At 54.0% G+C, this 20,179-nt stretch overlaps 1 protein-coding gene across 1 annotated transcript; it reads right to left on the bottom strand.

Annotated features, from left to right (window-relative positions):
- Nucleotides 1-916: 916 nt before the first annotated feature.
- On the bottom strand, nucleotides 917-18,338 carry CNDP2 (carnosine dipeptidase 2). Its single transcript, XM_004280009.4, has 11 exons — nucleotides 15,256-18,338; nucleotides 14,004-14,147; nucleotides 10,484-10,646; nucleotides 8,284-8,372; nucleotides 6,599-6,799; nucleotides 6,283-6,367; nucleotides 5,367-5,527; nucleotides 3,392-3,556; nucleotides 2,300-2,441; nucleotides 1,940-2,087; nucleotides 917-1,547 (listed from the first exon to the last, which is right to left on the bottom strand). The coding sequence occupies exons 1-11, from the start codon at nucleotides 15,313-15,315 to the stop codon at nucleotides 1,478-1,480; spliced, it is 1,428 nt and encodes a 475-aa protein (XP_004280057.1). The 5' UTR covers nucleotides 15,316-18,338; the 3' UTR covers nucleotides 917-1,477.
- Nucleotides 18,339-20,179: the final 1,841 nt, after the last annotated feature.

The raw sequence follows: 20,179 nt of genomic DNA on the forward strand, positions 1-20,179 counted from the left end.
TGGCCAAAAAGCAAGAGCAACGGAACTACGACTTTCCCTTGGTCGCGCGGAGACGCTCAGCTTTCCTTCAGGTCGGGACTCCTCTCAGCTCCTTCTCTTCTGGGTCAAGAACGCAGCCCAGTAAGTTCTCTTTTTCTAAATAAGACCAGGCAGGGTATTCTTGTTAGCGGTCAGCTTCCTGCCGTGGAGTAACACCATTCAGGGTCACAGCTGGGGAATGCCTCTCCTCCCACGGAACAGTGGGATGAATGCATTTCACGAGCACCGAGTAAAGCTTCTGCCCCTAACTTGAAACTAGAGTTAAAGTGCACTGACCCTGAGCAGGTAGCTCCAAGGACTCAGTCCCTGGAGGGCGCAGGGTGACTGGTACCAGACCGTTTTCCTGGACAAGCCTCCCCAAGGCCTAGCAGCATGAGTGGTAAGGATGGAGATAAGCAGGCTGCAGCTCACAACGCTGCTGAGGACACTGTGGAGGTGACTCCAGGGCTGAGGAGGACCCAGGCAGTGAAGGAGAGATCCAGGGGTGGAAAGCATGGCTTCCACTCCATCCCGTTAAGTGTCAGGTGTGACAGGGCCCAACAAACAGCACCCCCGTCCCCCATGCCAGTCCCAGCCTATGAGTCAGGAGGGTCAGCAAAGTAGACAAAACACAGACTTCACGATAAACAAGGGCCCGGTTCCTTCGGGGGAGTTTAGTGTGGCCTCCTCCATCAGCTGGGCCGGGGGACTCTGCTGTTTAAACCAGTCTGATAGGCTCCTCTGTGGCTCGGCAGCACCAGGAGTGGGGACAGGAGAGGACGAGCGAGACGGGCACCGGCGTTCTGAGCCCGAACCTCAACCCCGCCAGCCCGCACCGCATACCTCACCGCGCACAGGCACGGGGCTGCGCAGAGAAAGGCACACAGGCAGCAGCTCCTCCAGAGGCTCAGTTTTTATTTTTTATTTAGCAACTCAGACTGAGATCAGATAACCCTCCCAGCAGGTTTAGGTTTTGAGGGATCGTAGTAAAGAGAAGATGTGGAACACCAGTAACAGTTAAGGTCTCGAGAAAAGGACAGAATGTGCCCAAGACAGCAGCGGACAGAAAGGATGGACCTCGAGGCACCAGGTGCCCGCGACTCAATGCTCCAGGTGTGTGCGACCCTGGCTCTGGGGGCAGAGGTGGGACCAGGAAGCACCAAGGCCTCTCTTCAGCCCAGTAGACATCGACCAGAACTTTCTACAGAAGAACCTGTGCTTTTAGGCCTCGGCTATTTTCTGGAGACACCACTGAGAATTCAGCTGTCACCCAGGGTCGTTTACAAGCCCCCAGGACTGAACATTGATCGCTGCCGGAATAGGTTAACTCCATCCTGAGATGTGGTCTTGTGTCCACTGCCGGATGCCTGGAGAATCTGACGAGAGGGAAAGGAGAGAGACGGGCTTCCACGTTCCTGAGCGACGGGAAGAGCGCGAGGTGATGGGAGGAGGGCGGTGCTCAGTTCTTCAGCTGGGACACTTCGTACAGGTACGCAGCCAGCATCTTGGTGCCTTCAATGTAGTTGTGCCTGACAGGGAGGAACAGTCACCACGCTGGCTGGTGTCCCGAGGGCCGGGCACACATGCTGCATTCCTCCCGGAAGTGGACGTCCCACCGTCCCGGCGTGCTGGCCCTGAGTGCTGCTTGCCTTGGTTCTCAAGTCCAGTCCGACTGCCCCACCAGGGACCATCCCTGGTCCTGGTCTAACGGAACGTGCGGCTCTCACCTGGTACTTAGTGTGAAGGGCCTTACTGGACCACAGCTGCTCCCTGTCTGTCTGGATGCAAAGTCTCCACCTTTTGTCCTAACACCCAGGGCTCTGTGCTCTCCCCCTGCCCTCCAAGCAGGGCCTTTCTTTGCCTCAGTCCCTGACTGGCCCACCCCAGTCACCCCAAGACAGCCCCTCTTTTCTGCCCTCACCTGTTGAGCTTCTCATTCTGGGAGTGGGCTCCATCATCTGCTGACCCCACGGGCAACAGCATGACATTCTTCCCCGTGGCCTCCTGAAATGTCAAAGTCACAGGAATACTGCCGCCTTCCCTGGTCAAGTCCGGCTCAACACCAAAAACTGAGGGAGAATGGAATAAAAGACACTGAGCTTTAGGGTTGCGAGGCCAGGGATCCGCCACAGATCTACTGGCCCGCAACCCCAAGTCCAGACCAGCAGCCCCGCTCTCAAGGTTGGAGGTGGCACAGCCCAGCCCGCACAGAGACAGAGCCAACACAGCCACACGCCCACAATCCACCAGCGCCTATCAGCCCCCAAAGAGGACATCTGACCTGTCTTCAGGGCTCTTCTCCCAGCCAAGTAATGAGGGTGGTTGAAGTCGGATACCCAGGGCTTCCCACCGTGGCCCAGGTACACCTTGAACTTGTTGGGACTGTCCAGTTCAGCAAACTTCTTGGTCAAGTAGCTCGTAACCTGAAGCACAGGCAGGAGAGACAGTGTCTTACAAGCCTGGCCTCTGATCTAGTGCTGGGGAGCTACTCCACAGCAGTCTCTGGGGGTGAGCCCACAGTCGTCTACAATGGGTCTATAAGGGGTCTACAGTGAGTCTATGGGTCTACAATGAGTCTCATTTGCTGCTGCTAAACACTGATCTGCATAACTACGATAGCAGAAAAAGGGATTTTATCATGAAACAAACTTCAGTTATTTAAGGTAAAAGGTAATGTTTTAATTTCAAGCAATTCACCCTTTACGTAGATATCCCCATATGATGTTAATATTTAAATCCCATATAATGATAACACTTAAATCAAGTTTAAAGAAAACGCCCCTTAACTTGCTTTACAAAAATGATTACATCTAAAGCAAAAACAGAGCCAGGTGCTGACCCAGGGTCACCTCATGATGAGAAAATCTCAGTCCTAGGCTTGGAGAGTGGCCCTCAGTTTCCCCTCCCAACAGGGAAGGTCCTGACTCCGTCTCTCCATGAAACCTTCCCAGGTGAGGACGAGGGACTGCTCCCCCACAAGCCTGGCTGACTTTCAGATACCAGACGCTGCCCCACTCTGGATTCTCCCCCTCTGGACTCTTCCCCGTCTGCCGCTCACCAGGGACCAAAGGCCCGTGGACTCCCACCAGAACACATGCAGCCCAAAGTCAGCAACTGCCTTGAGCCTCTGGATGAGGTCAGAGGTGAGATTTTAGCACGCCTCAGCAGTGACAGAGGCCAATCGCACAGGATGCCTTTTCATACAACCTTTACCTCTGATTAGCTCTGAACTGCTTATCCCAGCAATCGCTGAGCTGGCAAGAGCCAAGGACAGGGCTGCGCGGGCGGAGGCGTGCTCTCCTGCTGCCCAGAGCCCCGGCGGCAGGCGCTGCACGCACGGCACGCCCTCCCTGCGCCCCCGCGCCCCACGTGCCTGCTCGGTGACCACTTCAGGAGTCATGTCTGGCACGAGCCTGATGGAGAACTTGCCGACCACCTTGCGAGGAATCACGGTCTTGGCCCCCGACCCAGAGAAGGCACCTTCGATCCCGTGGAAGGAGAGGGACGGGTACCGCCATCTGTGCATCAGGATGTCTTTCTGCAGAAAAACGACAAAGTGGGTTGGAGACGGCACCGCCTGCTCATGGAGGAGCCCGGCCGGCCTGTGGTCCACACACCGTCAGGAAGGCAAGAGCGACCCAGCAGCCGCTACAACAGCCCCCCAAGCGGGGGCCATGTGCATCCAGGATGGCTGCAAGCGTGTCCTCTCCGCGCCTCCCAGTGAGTCCGCACCGCCCGGGTCAACAGAACTGACCACACAGAAGCCACGGTGTTCTGGCCGGCCCCACGCATATGAGGGCTGTTGCAGAGCCAGGGGCACCAGGAGGGGGAGGGAGGCATGACCCCGGCCATCCTAGGTCCTGGGCTTACAGGACACCGAGGGTGGGGCGAGCTCCCCGAGGAGGGCAAGCCAGGCCGTGTACCATGTCCTAGGCCAGTGCCCACGGACAAGCCCGGCAGTTTCTGCCGTGGGGACTGGCACAAGGCAGCCCCCCGTCTCCCGAGCGTCTACTTGACACGGCCCCTCTCGTCCCAGCGGTGGCACGCGACGTTATCAGGAGAGGACACGCCGCCGCCCGAACCCCTGGGCTTCCTCTGCGACTCAGCACGTAACTCTGGACGTGTCTGTGAACCAAAGAGCCCAGTGACAGCTGGAAGGAGCAGACACGGCCCTTAAGCAGGCACCTCACGCAAAGGCAAACGTTACCGGAAGGCAGCGGGGCAGGAGGAAATACAAATGTGTCCATAGCCCAACCTTCCCCAGACTCGTCCCTACCCCGGGACTAGTCTCTCTTGGTCACGGCGTCAGGACCTAACCAACTACCGTCCGCGAGGGACCCGTCTCGGCTCTGCCTGTGAAATCCTTACTCTGCTCAGTCCTCTCTGATGTGTCCTGAGCCTGAGGGGTCCCAAGTCCTGCCTCCCCGTCCCCCCAGCGCCCCTGCAGCCTCACGGCCCCCCAGCCCCAGTGCCTCAGCCCCTATGCTGCCACACCCCCTGCCCACAGTCTGTCCCCAGAGAGGTCTCATCAGCGCGTCCCTCTACTCAACACCAGTCACACCGCCGTCGTCCAGGGCAGCGCACGAGCTCCTCGGCAGACCAGAGGCCTTTCCGTCAGGCACCTTCACTCCGAACCCCAGGCCTCACTGGCCGCCCACGAGCGGGACAGCTGAGCCCGCTCTGCCGCTCGGCCCCGCCTGTCTCCTGCAGGCCCCGTGGCACTCCTGTCTAAGAAGGCCTCCCCCCTGCCCCCAGGCGCCAGGCCAGACCACCGTGGCCTCCGCACACCCCCTAAGCTTCTCTGCCCGTCTGTCACCTGGAGAGGTGACACTCAAGGGCCAAGCCCGGTTGTGCCCCTCCTGCCTGCCCAGGGCCTGCCGCTGCGGCTCAATGAAAGCTTAGTTAACCACGTGAACTTACATTCACACCTTAGAAACCAGGAACTAAGCTAATTAAGAGAAAAATCACAACATGATTTTCTCCTGACAGTTAAGTAAACGTTTTGTGCAAATGGTTTCCACCTCAGCACCCAGCTCCATCAGGAACGGCTTAAATCATCTCTGGGCCGGGTGGTAAAGCGACTTCCCCGCGCGTGCAAATGAGGAAAAGCCCCCGCCTCTCTGCAGACGTGCCCCAGCTCCGAGCTCTCCACAGTCGACATCTGACACGTTAAAGAGCTCCCAGCTCCCAGCCTGGCGCGTGGTGCCTTCCGGCACCTGCACCATCCGGCTGCTCCCGTGCCCGGCGTGCGCCCGAGTCCGCCCAGCCCTCAGCCTCCTCCCCGGGGCCCCAGGACCGGGGACGCTGCCAGCCCGGCGGGGGCAGGCCTCGCGGCGCCCGGGCAGCACCTTGCAGTCATGCAGCAGGGTCTCTGTCCCCACATCCCGGGCGTACTCCTCCAGGTCGAAGTCGATCTTGTCGTAGAGCTCCAGCTCCTCGTCCGTCACGGAGGCCACTGCCTCACTGATGCCGGGGACGAGGATCCTCCCCTTCCGGTCCATCAAGGAGCCTGGAGGAGCGGAGAGGATGGGCACTCGGCGTGCACGCACTTCTTAAGCCGTTTTGTTACCGTAACAACCCAGGGAGGAGAGCGGGGTCACCTTCCGTGTAAGATAAAGGGATGGAGACACGGAAGGTAGGTGAGCCGTCCATGGTCGCGGAGCAGGATACACACGGAGCAAATGAGCTCCCACAGGCCCGCCCTGAAAACCACTCCTCTGTCCATCATGTCCTGTTTAAGGCACGTCCCATGAGAAACTACCTGCTCCCACGCTGAGGACAGAAAACCGAGTAGGGCAGGGTAGACTCCAGTCCCAGAAAAGTCGACTCCATGCAGGGCAGCCGCCGCCCGCCAGGGAAGGAAACAGGACTGAGCACACGGCGGGCCGAGGCCGTGCACCGGGGGGACACCGGGCAAGGCAGCCGTGGCCTCGCTCTCAAAAGGGCTGAGTGCACAGGAGACCGCTGCGGCCAGTCACAGTGTCAACTAGACCGAGGCAGACGCCCTCCAGGGACGTAAGACACAATGGCGTCCAGAGGAAGGACGGCCGTGATGCCAGGTGACAGGGCAGGCGGGGTGCCCAAGTCGGGCCACGGAGACGACGTGGGGGAGAGGGGAGGCAGAAATGAAGCATGGGGGTCTTTTAAAGGGAACAGTCAGTCGGGGGGGGGGGAGGGAGGGACAGAAGGCATGAAGCAGCCTGGAAGCAGTGCCCGCACCAACCTCCTGCCCAACTGCCACGCGGTGACGGAGCCCACGCTCACCCATCAGCATGATGAGGTCAGTCATGGCCTCGTGCACCGAGCCGCCGTACACGCCGGAGTGCAGGTCCCTGTTGCTGCATTCCACCTGCGGACACACGGCCACCCTGCTTGGCTGCTCACGGGAGCCCGTTCTTACCACGCGACAGTAAAGTGAGCAAAGAACATTCACACGACCATTTTCGAAATCAAAATCTGCTCCCTCAACAAGCAAAGCAAGGTGCTTCCTAAATGCCAGAACTCTGGAAACTCCAACCACAGGAGAAAGCGTGGGCACCCAGAGCCCTCCCAGCTGCTCCCTGCACGACTCGGCACAGACCTCGATGAAGAAGTAGCAGATGCCCCGGAGCCCGTAGGTGATGCAGGGCTTGTTCTTCCCCAGCCAGTAGTTGTCGGAGATGCAGACGTAGTCCACATCCTTAAAGAACGCGTCCTTCTGGGCAAAGATCAGCGCGTCCAGGCCTTCGGAGCCAGACTCCTCCATGCCCTCCAGACAGAAGCGGACGTTGACGGGGACTTCCTGGGCAGAAGACCGGTGAAGGAAGGTACTCAGCACGCACGGACTTAGAAGCAACAGCCAGGAAGCCACCCAATGTTGTGAAGTCACGAATTTCAAATAACCGACTTCCTCCAGACCCACCACTGGGCAGGCTGTGTGTGGCCCACACAGACCCTCAGTACCCAGGCACTGGGCCACCAGGGGACAAGCGTGGCTTTGGCCGGTCACCCTTAGAAGGACTCCTTCCAAGGAGCTCCCAGCCTGACCACATGTGCCACTCGTTGGGGTCTCTGCGCTCACCCAGCGCGAATCTGCGTCTCCAGCAAAGCTGAGCCGCTCCCTCTAAAACAAAGGCCACGACACAGACAGCCAGAGCCTCATCTGCGTGGCCACCAGCAGCGCACGCAAGAGCAAGAGAGCGCTTCCCCCAGTTCAGAAGGCGCTCCACGTACTGCAGGCCCTTTTCCTCCAGAGCTGACAGTGACCCTAAGATGCCACCTGGCTCCTGGTCGGTTGGCCTTCCAGGTCTCCCCAAGGCTGTGCTGTGAGGCACGTGGCCCTTCCACAGGAGAGAACGTGAAGCCACACTTGAGCGAGGCGATGCCAAAGGCCACGGAAGGCTGGGCCTGTATGGACTCAGGTCTGCGGGGTCCTAGCTCAGAGCTGCCCCCAGACAGTGCTGCTCACCACACGCACCGCCCCCCTGCCACTCCAGTGGAACAGGGGTGAGGGGAGGTGCGCTGGGCAGCTCTGCCCTGCACACGGCCACCCCTCTGCTTGGCCACGCGCTGATCCCAGGGGCCCTGGAGGAGAGGGGCCTTCCCAGCCCGAGCCCAGCTCCCTCAAACCTTTTCAGATCTACCACCGCACGTCCTGACAAAAATGCTTGTCTCATCATTCTTATCGCAACACAAGATAAAAGCAGGATGCAGAAACTGCCTATACGTTATGGTCACAATTAGATTAAAAAGAATTCTTGAGAAGATTGGTCAGTAACAAAATGTTAAGTCTCTGAGGCCTGGATTCTAGGCACCTCTTTTTTCTCTCTACTTTTCTGTATTTTACAAACTTTCAACAAGGAGCAGATGTTTCACTTAAGGAAATATATTTTTAAAAATCAAATTTACTTTTAGGAGGATAAAAACCACACAGAGAAAGTAAGGGTTTGTCGGCTAGCACAGGGCCTGGGTCACGCCCTGGCAAGCACCCACTTCCCAGGCGCGGTCAGAGCCCAGAACTCTCACCTGCCTGGGTCCCTGCTGAGCCACCAACAGGGTGACCTTGGGACAAATGTAAAACCAATGCACCTTCAATGTTTCCTCAAACTGGAAAACAACCTATAAACTGGAAGATGACCCAGCTGTGCTGATACAGTTTGGCGGGGGAAGCCTGCTGTCTCCTGGCCCGTGCTCTTTGATCTTTACAGGCTGTTCTGGGAACAGAAAGTCCCACTCTGCACACCCAGGTGGAGCAGGTGAATCGGGCGCTAGATGTGGGCAGCGTACCTGACACGTTTTCTGAAAGGCTTCCAGGGCGTTCATCCAGCCGGCCACTGGCCCCTTATCATCGGTGGCTCCTCTCCCGTACAGTTTGCCTGGAACAGCAACCAGCAAGTTCATCAGGTGATGGTCGCAGCGCACAGAAAGGAGCACCTCTCAGTGAACATCTGACATCCCAGCGTGACCCCACACAGCCGTCCTAAGCCTCTTCCTCGTGTCAGAAGCCCCGTTTCCATTCTATCAGAAGCCCCGAGTCTCCACCCAACACGATTGTTAGGATCTTCCAGAGAACTCGCCTGATCTAAGAGCAGCGCGGGAGTGCAGCCAACGTCCCCACCGCCTCAGGGCACGGGCTGCAAACCCAGCTCCACGGGACCACTGCCACTTGGCTAGGGTGTTAAAATCCAGTCCACAGCCAGCCGGCAGCAGCGGGTGAGGGAAACCTGGCTGGATGCAGGTGCACCGACCAAGGAGAACCACAGTCTCACCCACACCACAGCCCAGTTTGATGAAGAACAGAACTGACGTTCGTCACGTACCTCTCTAGGTTATCACTAAAGGACAGGATGTTGCCCCTCCCCAGTGTAACCAGTCACCTCCCCTCTGCACAGCCACCTCTGGGACCCCCGTACAAAGGCGGGTGTCTGGGCTAGGCGTTGGCCACCTTGAAGGACACGAGGGAAACAAGCCCAGACCCCCCTCCCAGACCGGACGCAGCATAAGGCCCGAGGGAGGCCAGAACCCCGGGCGCCGCGTGCTCAGGGGGCCCCTCCCGGCCTCAGCCTGTCCTGGTCGGTCGGTCCTCTGTTCTCCTCACTCTTAGCCTGTTTTCAATGTTCCGCAGGTCAACCTGACCCGCCCCAAAGCAGGCGTGTGGGGCTTAAAGCCATCACTGCCTTGGGGATTTCTTTTTTAAACTAAATCTGCTTTTCACAAAAGCTAAAGAGCTCTTCTAAGACGCATCCTCATCCCTGTGGCAAACACTGACCAAGCGACCCCAGGGAGCGGGGCTGTGCGGGCCGAGGCGGACAGAGGCCGAGAGCGCCCACCCCCGGCCCGGCACGCCAGCAGCCGTGTGGGGGCAGCTTCTCCGGGCTACGGGGCGCTCCAGGTTCTTCCATCCTGCGTGTCTGTATGTCTGTCTGGGGGTGGGCTGTCAGGGAGGGGCTGAGCAGTAGGAGACCAGGGCTGGCACAGGAGGAGGCGCAATGAGGGGAGTGAAGATGGGGCCCACAGGGTCCCCCAAGAGGCACCGCTGTGGGGCAGGGCGGGAGGTGGTGCAGGACCCGCCTCCACAGGCTAGGGGAGGGCCTTGCAAGGGGAAGAGAAGGGGCGGGACGAGGATGACCTCTGGGGGGGTCCTGGTGCAGAGGGGAGGGGAGGAGGGGCGCCGCTGGGAGAGAGGAGAGGGGACGAGAGGAAGGGCGGGGGCCCAGGCCCTGGACTGAGGACACGTTAGCAAGCGCACCCTGAGGACCGCTGTGCACAGCAATGACGTGACTGTCCCTGAGCTGGGGAAGCTCCAACAGAAACTCAGCGTGTCCCGCAAGAAAGGCTTTTTTTCTTTTTAAAGACGGTCTGGACTCGGCCCAAGGGGACGAGGCACAAACGAAGGGGCTGCTCCATGTGGCGAAAGGCTGCATCCAGTGCGGAAACGTGAAGGTTCAGTGACGAAGGCAGGAGGAGCCTTTACCCGGGGCAGGTTGGGGGGCAGCAAGAAGAGGGGCCAGTGCGGGGGGCCGTGAAGAGGTGCGCGAGGTGCCCACGGGGCCCAGCCCAGGAGCCCTCGATGGCTTCGCTGAGCCATCACTGCCATCCTCACCAGGGCAGCAGGCATTGGGGAAAGGCCGACGCGTCCCTAAACCCTGACGGGAGCTGCTAAAATGTGCCACGGAAGCAGCTACGAATCGGATCAGGTTTGGATCCCAGGTTTTGGGAGGCTGCACCGCCTCAATTCAGATCGGGCTTCCTGGGAAAGTGTCAGCAGGAGAGGGAAGCCCAGCAGGCCCAAGGCCCCAGAGACCTGGTTCCACAAAGAAAGGAAGGCTTTTGGAGGTTTCAAGGATGGATGCACACGCCTGAGGCTTCCAGAACCCAATTTCTAGATCGTGTACAAACAGCCAGCTCTGGAAAGACAACCCAGAGGCCACGGGTGTACCTCCTAAGCAAATGCCACAAGTCCTCTTCCTCGGGGAAGCGTCCCTACCGTCTCGCTCCACCAAGGTGAAGGGCTCGCTGTCCCAGCCGTCCTCCAGGGCTGCCGGCTGCACATCCAGATGTCCATAAATGCACACCGTTTTCTTCTGCGGGTCGGAGCCCAGTGTGCCGAGTAAGATGGGCGGAAGTGGTATCTCCGAGCCATCAGGGAGCTGGGGGAGGAGAGGAGGCCGTGGAGGACAGGCTTTGTGTGAAGAGGGTGGTGTTGAAAGCAGATGTATCAACGTGCCCTGGACAATCTTGTGTGTTCTCATCAACCACTTCTATTGCAGAGCTCAAGACCATACTGTTCAACCGAGTCATTAATTAACAAGAATACACTTTCCCATAATCCGGAGCACAGAGACTGGACTACGGCCACACCACCCCGAACGCGCCCCATCTCATCAGAGCACAGAGAGTGAATTACGTTTACCAACTGCAGGTGGCTTGGTCAATTTTTAAGGTTGATTTTCAAAAAACACTTTTATGTAACAAAACATATTACAAAGGCTGAGTTTGGGATGCAGCTTAGTTCATTATTTTCTAAAATAATGTATAAAAACTCCTGTAATCTTAAAGCAGATACACTTTGAAGTTCTTTATGTAAATTACAATCATGCACAGAAAGGGCCATAGACCAGGGTACGAGGAACTGCAATTTGCAGGAGGCCACACTGCATCAAGCCGCAGTAGCTAGGACTCCTTCTGAGCCTTCTCCCAGAGGCTGCAGCCTCCCAGTCCCCTAAGAACGGGGTACAGATATTAATCACAGGATTCCCTCCTCATCTAGGGTAGAAATGCAGGTGTACGAAGGCAAGTCAGTGCCAAGCCCCACATCAAACTCCGGTCCCTTCCAACATTCACATCAGCTGGGCGTCTGCACCTTTCATGGTAAACCACGGCCCACTAAAGGCCCTACAAAATATCCGGCACCCCATCCTCCCCGCCCTTCCTGCAGTCCAAGAGGACAACCCAAGGTCCTTACGAAGTGCCCCAACGGCAGGGAGGGTGAAAGGAGCACGTCCTGAGTTTCAACTGCAAGAGCGAGGATGAGTCAGAGGAGCCATCACACACCTGGGTGTCAGGCTAGTTATTAGAAAACACTCTGAAAACATACGTAACTAAACAGAACACACAAACCTAACTGGTAATGAAACTATGGTAACAACTTACAATTAAGAGGTAAAATGAGCAGCAGCTAAAACCGACAAGCAAATCAGTACAAAGCTGGTGATGGGCCGGTATAAGTGTCCTTCTCCAAACTCCCAGGGGCACTAAGCACCTCTCCGTGTCCGTGCACGCATCAGGGAACGTTCCAGGCCGCCGAGTGCTCTCAGGATACAGGATCTGTCTTTCCAGTACACCCGACTCATAAATGCCAACTTAAGTAACTGCTGCTGACCCTGCAGCTGCCCATGCGCAATCCTGGACTCCACCTCGCCACGCACGCACGCGAGCTGCCATGGGGCTGTGTCCTCGCGAGGACGGCCTGTAGCGGCCAGGGCAAAGAACCGTGCTCGAAACCAAATGCTCTGACCTGGTCACACAAGACACGGAGCGCTGCGGTCCCAGCTGGCCCTTAGCTCGCCTCATAGGAAAGTGATTTTTAAACAAGAGACTTTCTCTAAATAAATCTCTGCTCCAGGCAGCTCCTCCGAAACACTTCAGCATTTTCTAAGAAGCCACTTGGGCCCATAGATATTCATGCCGCAAATTGCAAATCTCTCTCTGGGCTTCCCCACTTACTCAGATGTCACAGGACAAGGCCTGGGCGAGGGACACAGTGATGTGTTTACAGGGAGAACGTACTGTCCTCTCCCAGCACCTGTGTGGGCACAAGTCTGTGACACGGGGTCCTCGTGTCTCCCTCCTTTCCACCCATTCTAACAGCCACCACACGAGTCCAGCTCCCGACCCCTGACCCACTGCACCGGCGCCGGGGGCTCTTCCGTCACTGCTCTGCTCACGAGCCATGACTGTCCCATTTGCTGAGCTCCTCTGTCTGGCGCTTGGGCCCTCAGGGACGGGGCCCGCCACCGCCCGGGGCAGCGCTGGGCTGCAGGCAGGCCGGACGTGACGGCTCCTGCCCCCAAGAGCCCCAAATCAGCCCTCCCACCATCACACCGGCCCCTGAGCCTTGCCCAGCAGGGACCGGGCTCCCAACATCATCTCTACTCTGTGAGCCTGAAGGTACCCCAGCTTCTGCGCGTACAAGTGCTGACGGCCACCCCACACCTGCCCCAAGTCACCACCACCTCCAGAAAAGGGCAACACCGCTGCCAGATGAACTGATGCGCTATGGCTGCGCCCCACGAGGACTCGGCAGAGCTTCTCTAACAGTGATGAAAGCTGCCAGCTCCTTCCCTGATAAAAGTAGGCATCATGGAACTCAAATAGTGTGGCAGTCATTTAGTCTTTCATGGAAGGTCCTTTCTGAAGAACCGCACTGTTACATCCGTGTTAAACAGGATAGATCCATATATTTTAACAAAACAACTCTTAAAAATTATTTGCCACCTAGATTTTTTTTTAATGTATTAGGAAAAAAGGAAGAGGAAGCAAGTCAAGTATGCTCCTAACAGAAACTAACTCAAAGAAACCTGGTTTAGCCTCTCATGAGTGGGCAAAGTGCCATGAAGCTCTAAGGTGTCTTACGTAATCTTCAGTTAACTATTAAGTCTGTGGTCAGAAGAAATCTCACACAAACAACACTGGACTGGGAAGCGGAAGGCCCAGATTTTAACCTCCTTTGCCATGGGCCTTTTATTGGTTCCCAGGGCGACAGAGCCCACCTGGGCCTCTGGGTCCTTCCATTTATGAAAAGAGCTGAGTGTCCATATCTGAAATCCCAGGATATGGTTTCAACGGACACATAAATCATCAGGCAAGAGAACCAAGATAAACCAAACCCAGTTATCACTGCAACACAAAAGAGCGTTGCAAACTTTGAAAATGCATGCCATGAAACATGTAATTAACACGGGACTGAAATCATCTGAAAGGAAAATAGTGGAATAATGTACCATAAAATGAGACTGTTCATTCAAGTTAGAATCTGTCAGGATCCTACATTAAAATGCAACTGAGCCCCAAGTCCCACACATAAAGTAGCCCTTTTCCAGGAATCAAGTCATGAAAAGTGCTGTTTCTACCAACTGGGGACACAGTGGGTGTGAGTGGGAGTCTCCATTAGTTTTGCATCTGATTGGCAAAGAGCAACTTCCTGGTCTGAAGGCTGACTGACTTCTGGGAAGGAATGTCAGCTCGCCTCAGAATGGCCATTATGTTAACTTCTGCTTAGATAACACTCAACAGTTCTCCTCCCTGGAGAACAGTGATGAGTATCACCAATCTCTCTCTAATCCAGCTCAAGAAATCACAGTTTAGCATCCAAATCAGGCCTTCTTTGTTTGAAAGACCAGCAGGTTATCTGAAGCAAAGACATGTAAGAACTAGCCTAGTCCTATCAACTCCTCAGTAAACCTGCTCGCTGTGGCTCTGCAGCGCGGAGATTGCCGGCCGCCTACCTTCTGGTTTCCAATGTCCACCAGCTCCACGGAGCCCCCCAGCTGCTTGATGTCGGCAGCGGCGACCTCCATCATCCTCCTGATCTCACCTCTCTTCTCCGGCCACGCAGACACGCTCTGGATGGCCACCCATTCTGCAAGTTTCTGTTTGTGGATAATAAGCAGATGGGATTCTGAAAAGGTGCTCCTTGAGGAAGGAAAGTACTCACAAGTGTGCCACTGTCAGGCCCACAGAGGTCACTTGCTACCTGCGGCCACTCCATTTGGAACATGCTGCCCAGACACCGAAGAAGAGCTCCATGGCATCTGCTTTTTGCTTAAGATGTAAAGGGACTGTCTGTACTGACCCTACACCAAGAGCTATACAGCATGACAGGAAAATCGTTAACCATTAAGCGTGACGTGAGTGTAACACGTACAAAGTTCCACAAACACGTTTATATCTGCATCTGACAAAATTACAACTGAAAAATACAGAAAATACCCAATATTTTCAGAGTCCAAGTTGGCTTATTTATCATCCTGACGATGGCCAAGTTCTCTAAAATATAAGTTTTGGAATGACAACTCTAAAGATTTCACCTGAAATATGTCTACCAAGGGCGATTTTAACGTATGATTCTTTAAGTTAACATCAAGAAACAGATTAATGCATAACATTACCAAATCATTTAAAACATGCTAAATGTAAAATAGTTCTTTATATCTATCACAAGAATAAACAAAAATCTTTAATTAGCTTTGCCATTTCTAGAAACATGTATTAAGAGTTTCTGTCAAAAGCCAACTTATATACTGTAATGAGAAAGCAGAGGAAAAGACCTCTAGACAATACACATTTTTCAGTTACTTTTAATTTATTTTTATTTTTTTTTTTTAGTTACTTTTTTTTTGTGGTGAGAACACTTAAGATCTACTCAAGTACACGATACAGTATTGCTGACTATAACCACCATGCAGTACACTGGATCCCCAGAACGTACCCATCTTGTAACTGAGGTTTGTACCCTTTGGCCAACACCTCCCCAGTTCCCCACCCCCCGACAACCACCGTTTGACTCTCCACTTCTCTGAGCGCAACTTTTTGAGATTCCACATGTGAGATCACACTAGCGTTGGTCTTTCTCCATCTAGACAGTATTTTTAACACTTGATTAGAACAGCATAATTCATGTTAGCTTCTTGAAAGTTTCTCTGGGTGCCATGGAATTAAACTGAACTTGAATGCTCACTAGAATAAACATTCCCTTACCTTAATGTAGCGATCCTGATTCTCATCAACGTACTTAAACAGGGCAGTGAGGGCCGACATCTTTCAACCAGACCGCAGACCTTGGAGATTCTTGGAAGGAAGAAGAATCTGTCAGTGCTGCCTCGAGACAGGGTCCAATTGATCAACAGGCCTGGAGGCACTTGTGCAGGATCATAAACTGCACTCCACTCCCCAACCAGCACTGGATGCAGTTGTCACGAGGACTCCAGCAAGTGACCTCGGCAGATACAGTGGTTCTGGAAAGCAGTCAGAGGCTCAGGCTGATCTCCATTCTTTTTTCAGAAGGAAAAGGTACACAGAATTGTGTGTCCAAATGGAAGGTAATCGAAGGAAGGGCCTGAGTTGAAGACAATCTGATATAAATTAAAAGCAGGTACTCCCCAGGAGCACTGACATACCGGCATTTTAAAACGTTTCTTAAAATTTAATTTTACTCTCTTAAAGCCCACAACTTCCCCTTACTATTACCACAGAGGAAATAATCACTCCAAGGCTCCCAGCAAAAATGTCACATCTTGTCTCCCTGCCACAAACCAACAACACAGCAAACAAAGCCCGAGGAGAGGATCATAATTCAGTTTAAGGAAACTGACAACCTGGGCCCAGAAACAGCCAAGACAACGTATGAAACTCCACTAGGGCCCGATTAAGATTAAAGAAACTTCCAGCCTCCCAGGTGCATTTTCTAACATCCAGTTTCTGCTCTGTGCGACCCAACACGTCCTGCTCCACCTTACAAATACAGGGGAAAAGAAATCATGTGACCCATCATCTGTTTTGTTTGTTTGGCCGTGTCTCAAGGCATGCAGGATCCTATTGATAGTTCCTCAACTAGGGACTGAACCCGTGCCCACTGCGGTGGAAGCTCGGAGTCCCAACCACTGGACCGCCAGGGAAGTCCTGACTCATCTTCTTTAAAACCTGGAATCAATATGAAGCACAGAAAATCCTGGAATTGGCGCCTTCAAAATTGGTTCTCCCCCCCTTCCTCCAACTGACAACTCAGGTTCCATCACGTGGCAAGACTCAAACCTCAGCAGTGACAGGAAGAAAGTGCTCAGGGACAGGGAGCAAACTCAGCACCGCAGTGACAGGAAGTATTTCAGAACTGCAGCTGCAGAGTCACAAGACCCTACTACATCTCTGTAGTTACGGAGCAGGACGCCAGAAAAGCGCCTGCGTGTGGATACACTGGAGTTAAAGAGCATCTTTTTCTTGGTATAGGATTCTGAAGTGACTTCTAAAGACAGGAGAGACTTTATCCACTGAGACATGAAGCCTGGCAACAGATCGAGGAAGTGCAGTGTGAGTTCAGTAAGGTCAATCCTCTTCCCACACCCATAAAAGAGCACACAAACCTTCCAGCCAACTCAGAGGGTTTCAGCTGAGGCTCTTACCTCAAAGACAGGGAACCCTGAATGCAGAGGCACAGCATACAAGTCAAAGTTTTCAATCACAAAAGAAACCCTATTTAGCAGGACAATATGCTACATCAGGTACTTTTCATTTGAGTTTCTGGTCATTAAATGCCACAAATCCCACACTCACCGTGATATATTCTCATTAATATTATGTTCTTTGAGGCCCAATTAACCAATGGCCTTCCAGCAAAAGTCAAAGATTCAACTATCTAAGCTGCACATTTTTTCAAAGGAGAGTAAACAGAGACCGAGACCAACTGTTCAGCTCCGCAGGCCACCTCACCAAGGCCGGAGAAAAAGCACCTGCTCCTCTGAACTGCTAACCCAGTAAGAGAGGTCAGGCCAGGTCCATTTCTCCTTCCCACTCACAGTTCTGGTTATTCCCGTTTCACCACCACTTCTTCTTTTTTTTTTTTTTTGCTGTACACGTGCCTCTTACTGCTGTGGCCTCTCCCGTTGCGGAGCACAGGCTCCGGACGCGCAGGCTCAGCGGCCATGGCTCACGGGCCCAGCCGCTCCGCGGCATGTGGGATCTTCCCGGACCGGGGCACGAACCCGTGTCCCCTGCATCGGCAGGCGGACTCTTAACCACTGCGTCACCAGGGAAGCCCACCACCACTTCTTTTATATGCCCTGGTGAACTCCATTTATTAGGGTGAAAGCACTGAGCTGGAGTGAGCAAAAGCAAACATTTACCCTCTCGAAAGAAATGCCAGCCTCACTCTCCTCTTGGAATCTAAGGTTCTGGGGAGTAACATAACTTCAACAGTGAAACTAGTGTGAGAGGAAGAAGTGATACGGTAGCACCTGGAACCACCCAGCAATGCCTATGAATGATTCTCCCAGTTCTGAGTGCCCCCATCCTGTCCCGCCCTGATTCAAGGCACATGGTACCCTAAACAAACGCCTGAATCATGGCTTCAAATCTGTGTAAAACCACTGAAACGGCTGTGGAGACGTCTGGTTTGCCCAATCTAGACCTTCAATCCAAACGTACAGTTCTACAGAATTACTTCTCGCCACCTCTCCCTGCAAACTCCAGGGACGACAAAGGCATGAATAAAACCTGCACCAGATCCCTGAGCCAGCACTAGGATCCCGTGTCGGCGGCGCAGGCGGCTCGCAGGCCCTGCCCGCGAGGCCCAGGGTCTCAAGGGCTCGGTGCAGGCCGAACCGGGACCAGGCATCACTGCACTTGACAGGTGAGAAAACGGAGGCTGCCTGAGAGCTGCCAGCTGCAAACTCCCAGCCTTAAATGTGGGCGGGGTCTAGAGACCCCTGACCCCGGGCCTCTGACCCCCCGGGCGCTGGCCGTCCCGCGACACCAAACTCAGGCTTCCGCCAAGGGCTCTGCTGAAAAAGACAGGCTTTAGTTTTCTGCGGTCCTCGCCGAGGGAGGGTCGAAAGACCGGCACGCGCGCGTCCTCCCCGCCGCCCCAGAGCCCGGACCCCCGAGCGGGCCTTTTGACCCGACACCCTCTTCTCCCGTCAGGCCGGCCACACGCAGAGCGGGCCTGTGTCCTCGGCCCCACAGCCGCGCCCAGCCTCCCCTGCTCCCCCGGAGGCGGCCCGGGGCCCCACGCTCCCGGCCTCCGCCCCGCAGCCGCCGCCCTCAGGAGCCTCCCCGCCTAGCGGTCCATAACAGCACCTCACAAGCCCGCCGCTGCCGCCTCGCCGCTTCCGTACCACGTGCCCCGGTCACGCCCCCGGCGCGGGCCCGCCCCGCCCACCAATCCCCGCCCACCAATCCCCGCCCTTGTCCGGAGAGCTGGCGTCGCCCCGCCCCCGCCGCCGTGCCGTCCACCAATCGCAGGCCTTTCTGGAGACGGCGCCGCCCCGCCCCCACGGTCGCCCCGCCCCTCCACTGAGAGGTACGGGGGCGGGGCGCGCGGGGGCGCGCGGACTGAGACCCAGGGAGGCGGGGTGCGAAGCACCTGCCTGGGCGGCGACATCCTTCCGTCCATCGCCTAGTGCTTTCACAGTGAGGTCCGAGAAGAGGTCTTTAGTGCAAGGTGGTCCGAAGTGGGGGCGCCCACACACACCCCGAACCCTCCCGCCGAAAGCTCCCGTCCCCGCAGGCTCCTGAGGGGCGCGCGTTGCAATTTCACATACCTTTGGCACTTCGCTCGCCAAGCCTTCACCAGTACCATTGCTGAGAGGGGGAAATATTTTAGTATTTCGTCTTCCAATAATCCTAGGAATTAATGAAGAAAGTAGACCCACCATTTACTTATTCAGCATCTACTACTTCTCTTTTTAACCCTTACAAGGATCCTTGGGGGTACGATTATCTCCGTTAGAGTATTCCCCCAAAATTTGGCACAACTTTTACCCCTCCCACATTCTTCGTTGTTTTAATAACAAGTTTAATAGTTGCAAGGGATGTAGTTTCCCACACCCTGTAAATATTTTGAAAGAAACTATTTTGAAATAAATTTTTACATGGTTTGTTTTTCCTTTGAAATTCTATTTCCATCCATATCCCTCACAGAATTTTGTCAAATTATAACACGTTTATACTTGAGAGTCTTTTATTGATGATACTATCATACTTCTCTGCAACAGAATATGTATAAAAATTTAAATTAGTATTTACTATAGCTAGAAAGTTCTAAGTGTTAAATCTTTCCTCTGGGCTAAATTCTCATTACAATTATTAGTAGTACATGATTGATTTAAAAAACCACCTACATATATTATACGCTTTGGTAAAGAATTTTTAGCTATTTAAAGTAATTTATTGGAAATATATCCTTTACTCATATCTATTAGGCTTTAAAAAAATTAGTTCAGTTATCTATAAATGAGATTATTGCTCGAGTGAGACAGTATTTGGTGAAAAACACAGCCAAAAACAGTGATTTAGAATAAAATCCATAATACATTACTCATATATTAAAATTTTATGGGCATGTGGTAGAAATAAATAAGAGCAAAGAGGAAGCTTGGGTCCAAGTAAAAAGTGAATGTGCATTTACAGTAGCTAATAATCATTTGACAAAAGTTAATGAAAATGTTTCTCCTGCAAATCTGAATAAAAGTTAAGAAAATGCACAATTTAATCTTGATACAAAACTCTTTTACTTGGAAATATAATGTTAATTGTCAGAAGGTGGAACTTTCTCCTACCCCCTGAAATAAAGCAAAACATGCAACAGACAGGTGGTCTTGAGTGAGGAGGCGTTCTCCAATAACATACTTTCAAACTGTATTTCAAATTGTCCCTTTGTTTGGAGCATTTTGGCTTTTAAAGAGGTAATAAATGTACAGCACTTAGAACGATGCCCGGGGTTGAGTGTCTGGGTCTGCTCAGGCTGCTATAATAGAATATCAAAGACTGGATAGCTTATAGATAACAGAAATATATTTTGAACAGTTCTGGAGGCTGGAAGTCTAAGATCAAAGTGCTACCAGGTTCAGTGTCTGGTGAGAGCCCGCTTCCTGGTTCATGGACGCTGTCTTTTCCATGCAACCTCACATGG

This window comes from Orcinus orca, chromosome 15, assembly GCF_937001465.1.
Source record: "Orcinus orca chromosome 15, mOrcOrc1.1, whole genome shotgun sequence".
Taxonomy (NCBI): domain Eukaryota; kingdom Metazoa; phylum Chordata; class Mammalia; order Artiodactyla; family Delphinidae; genus Orcinus; species Orcinus orca.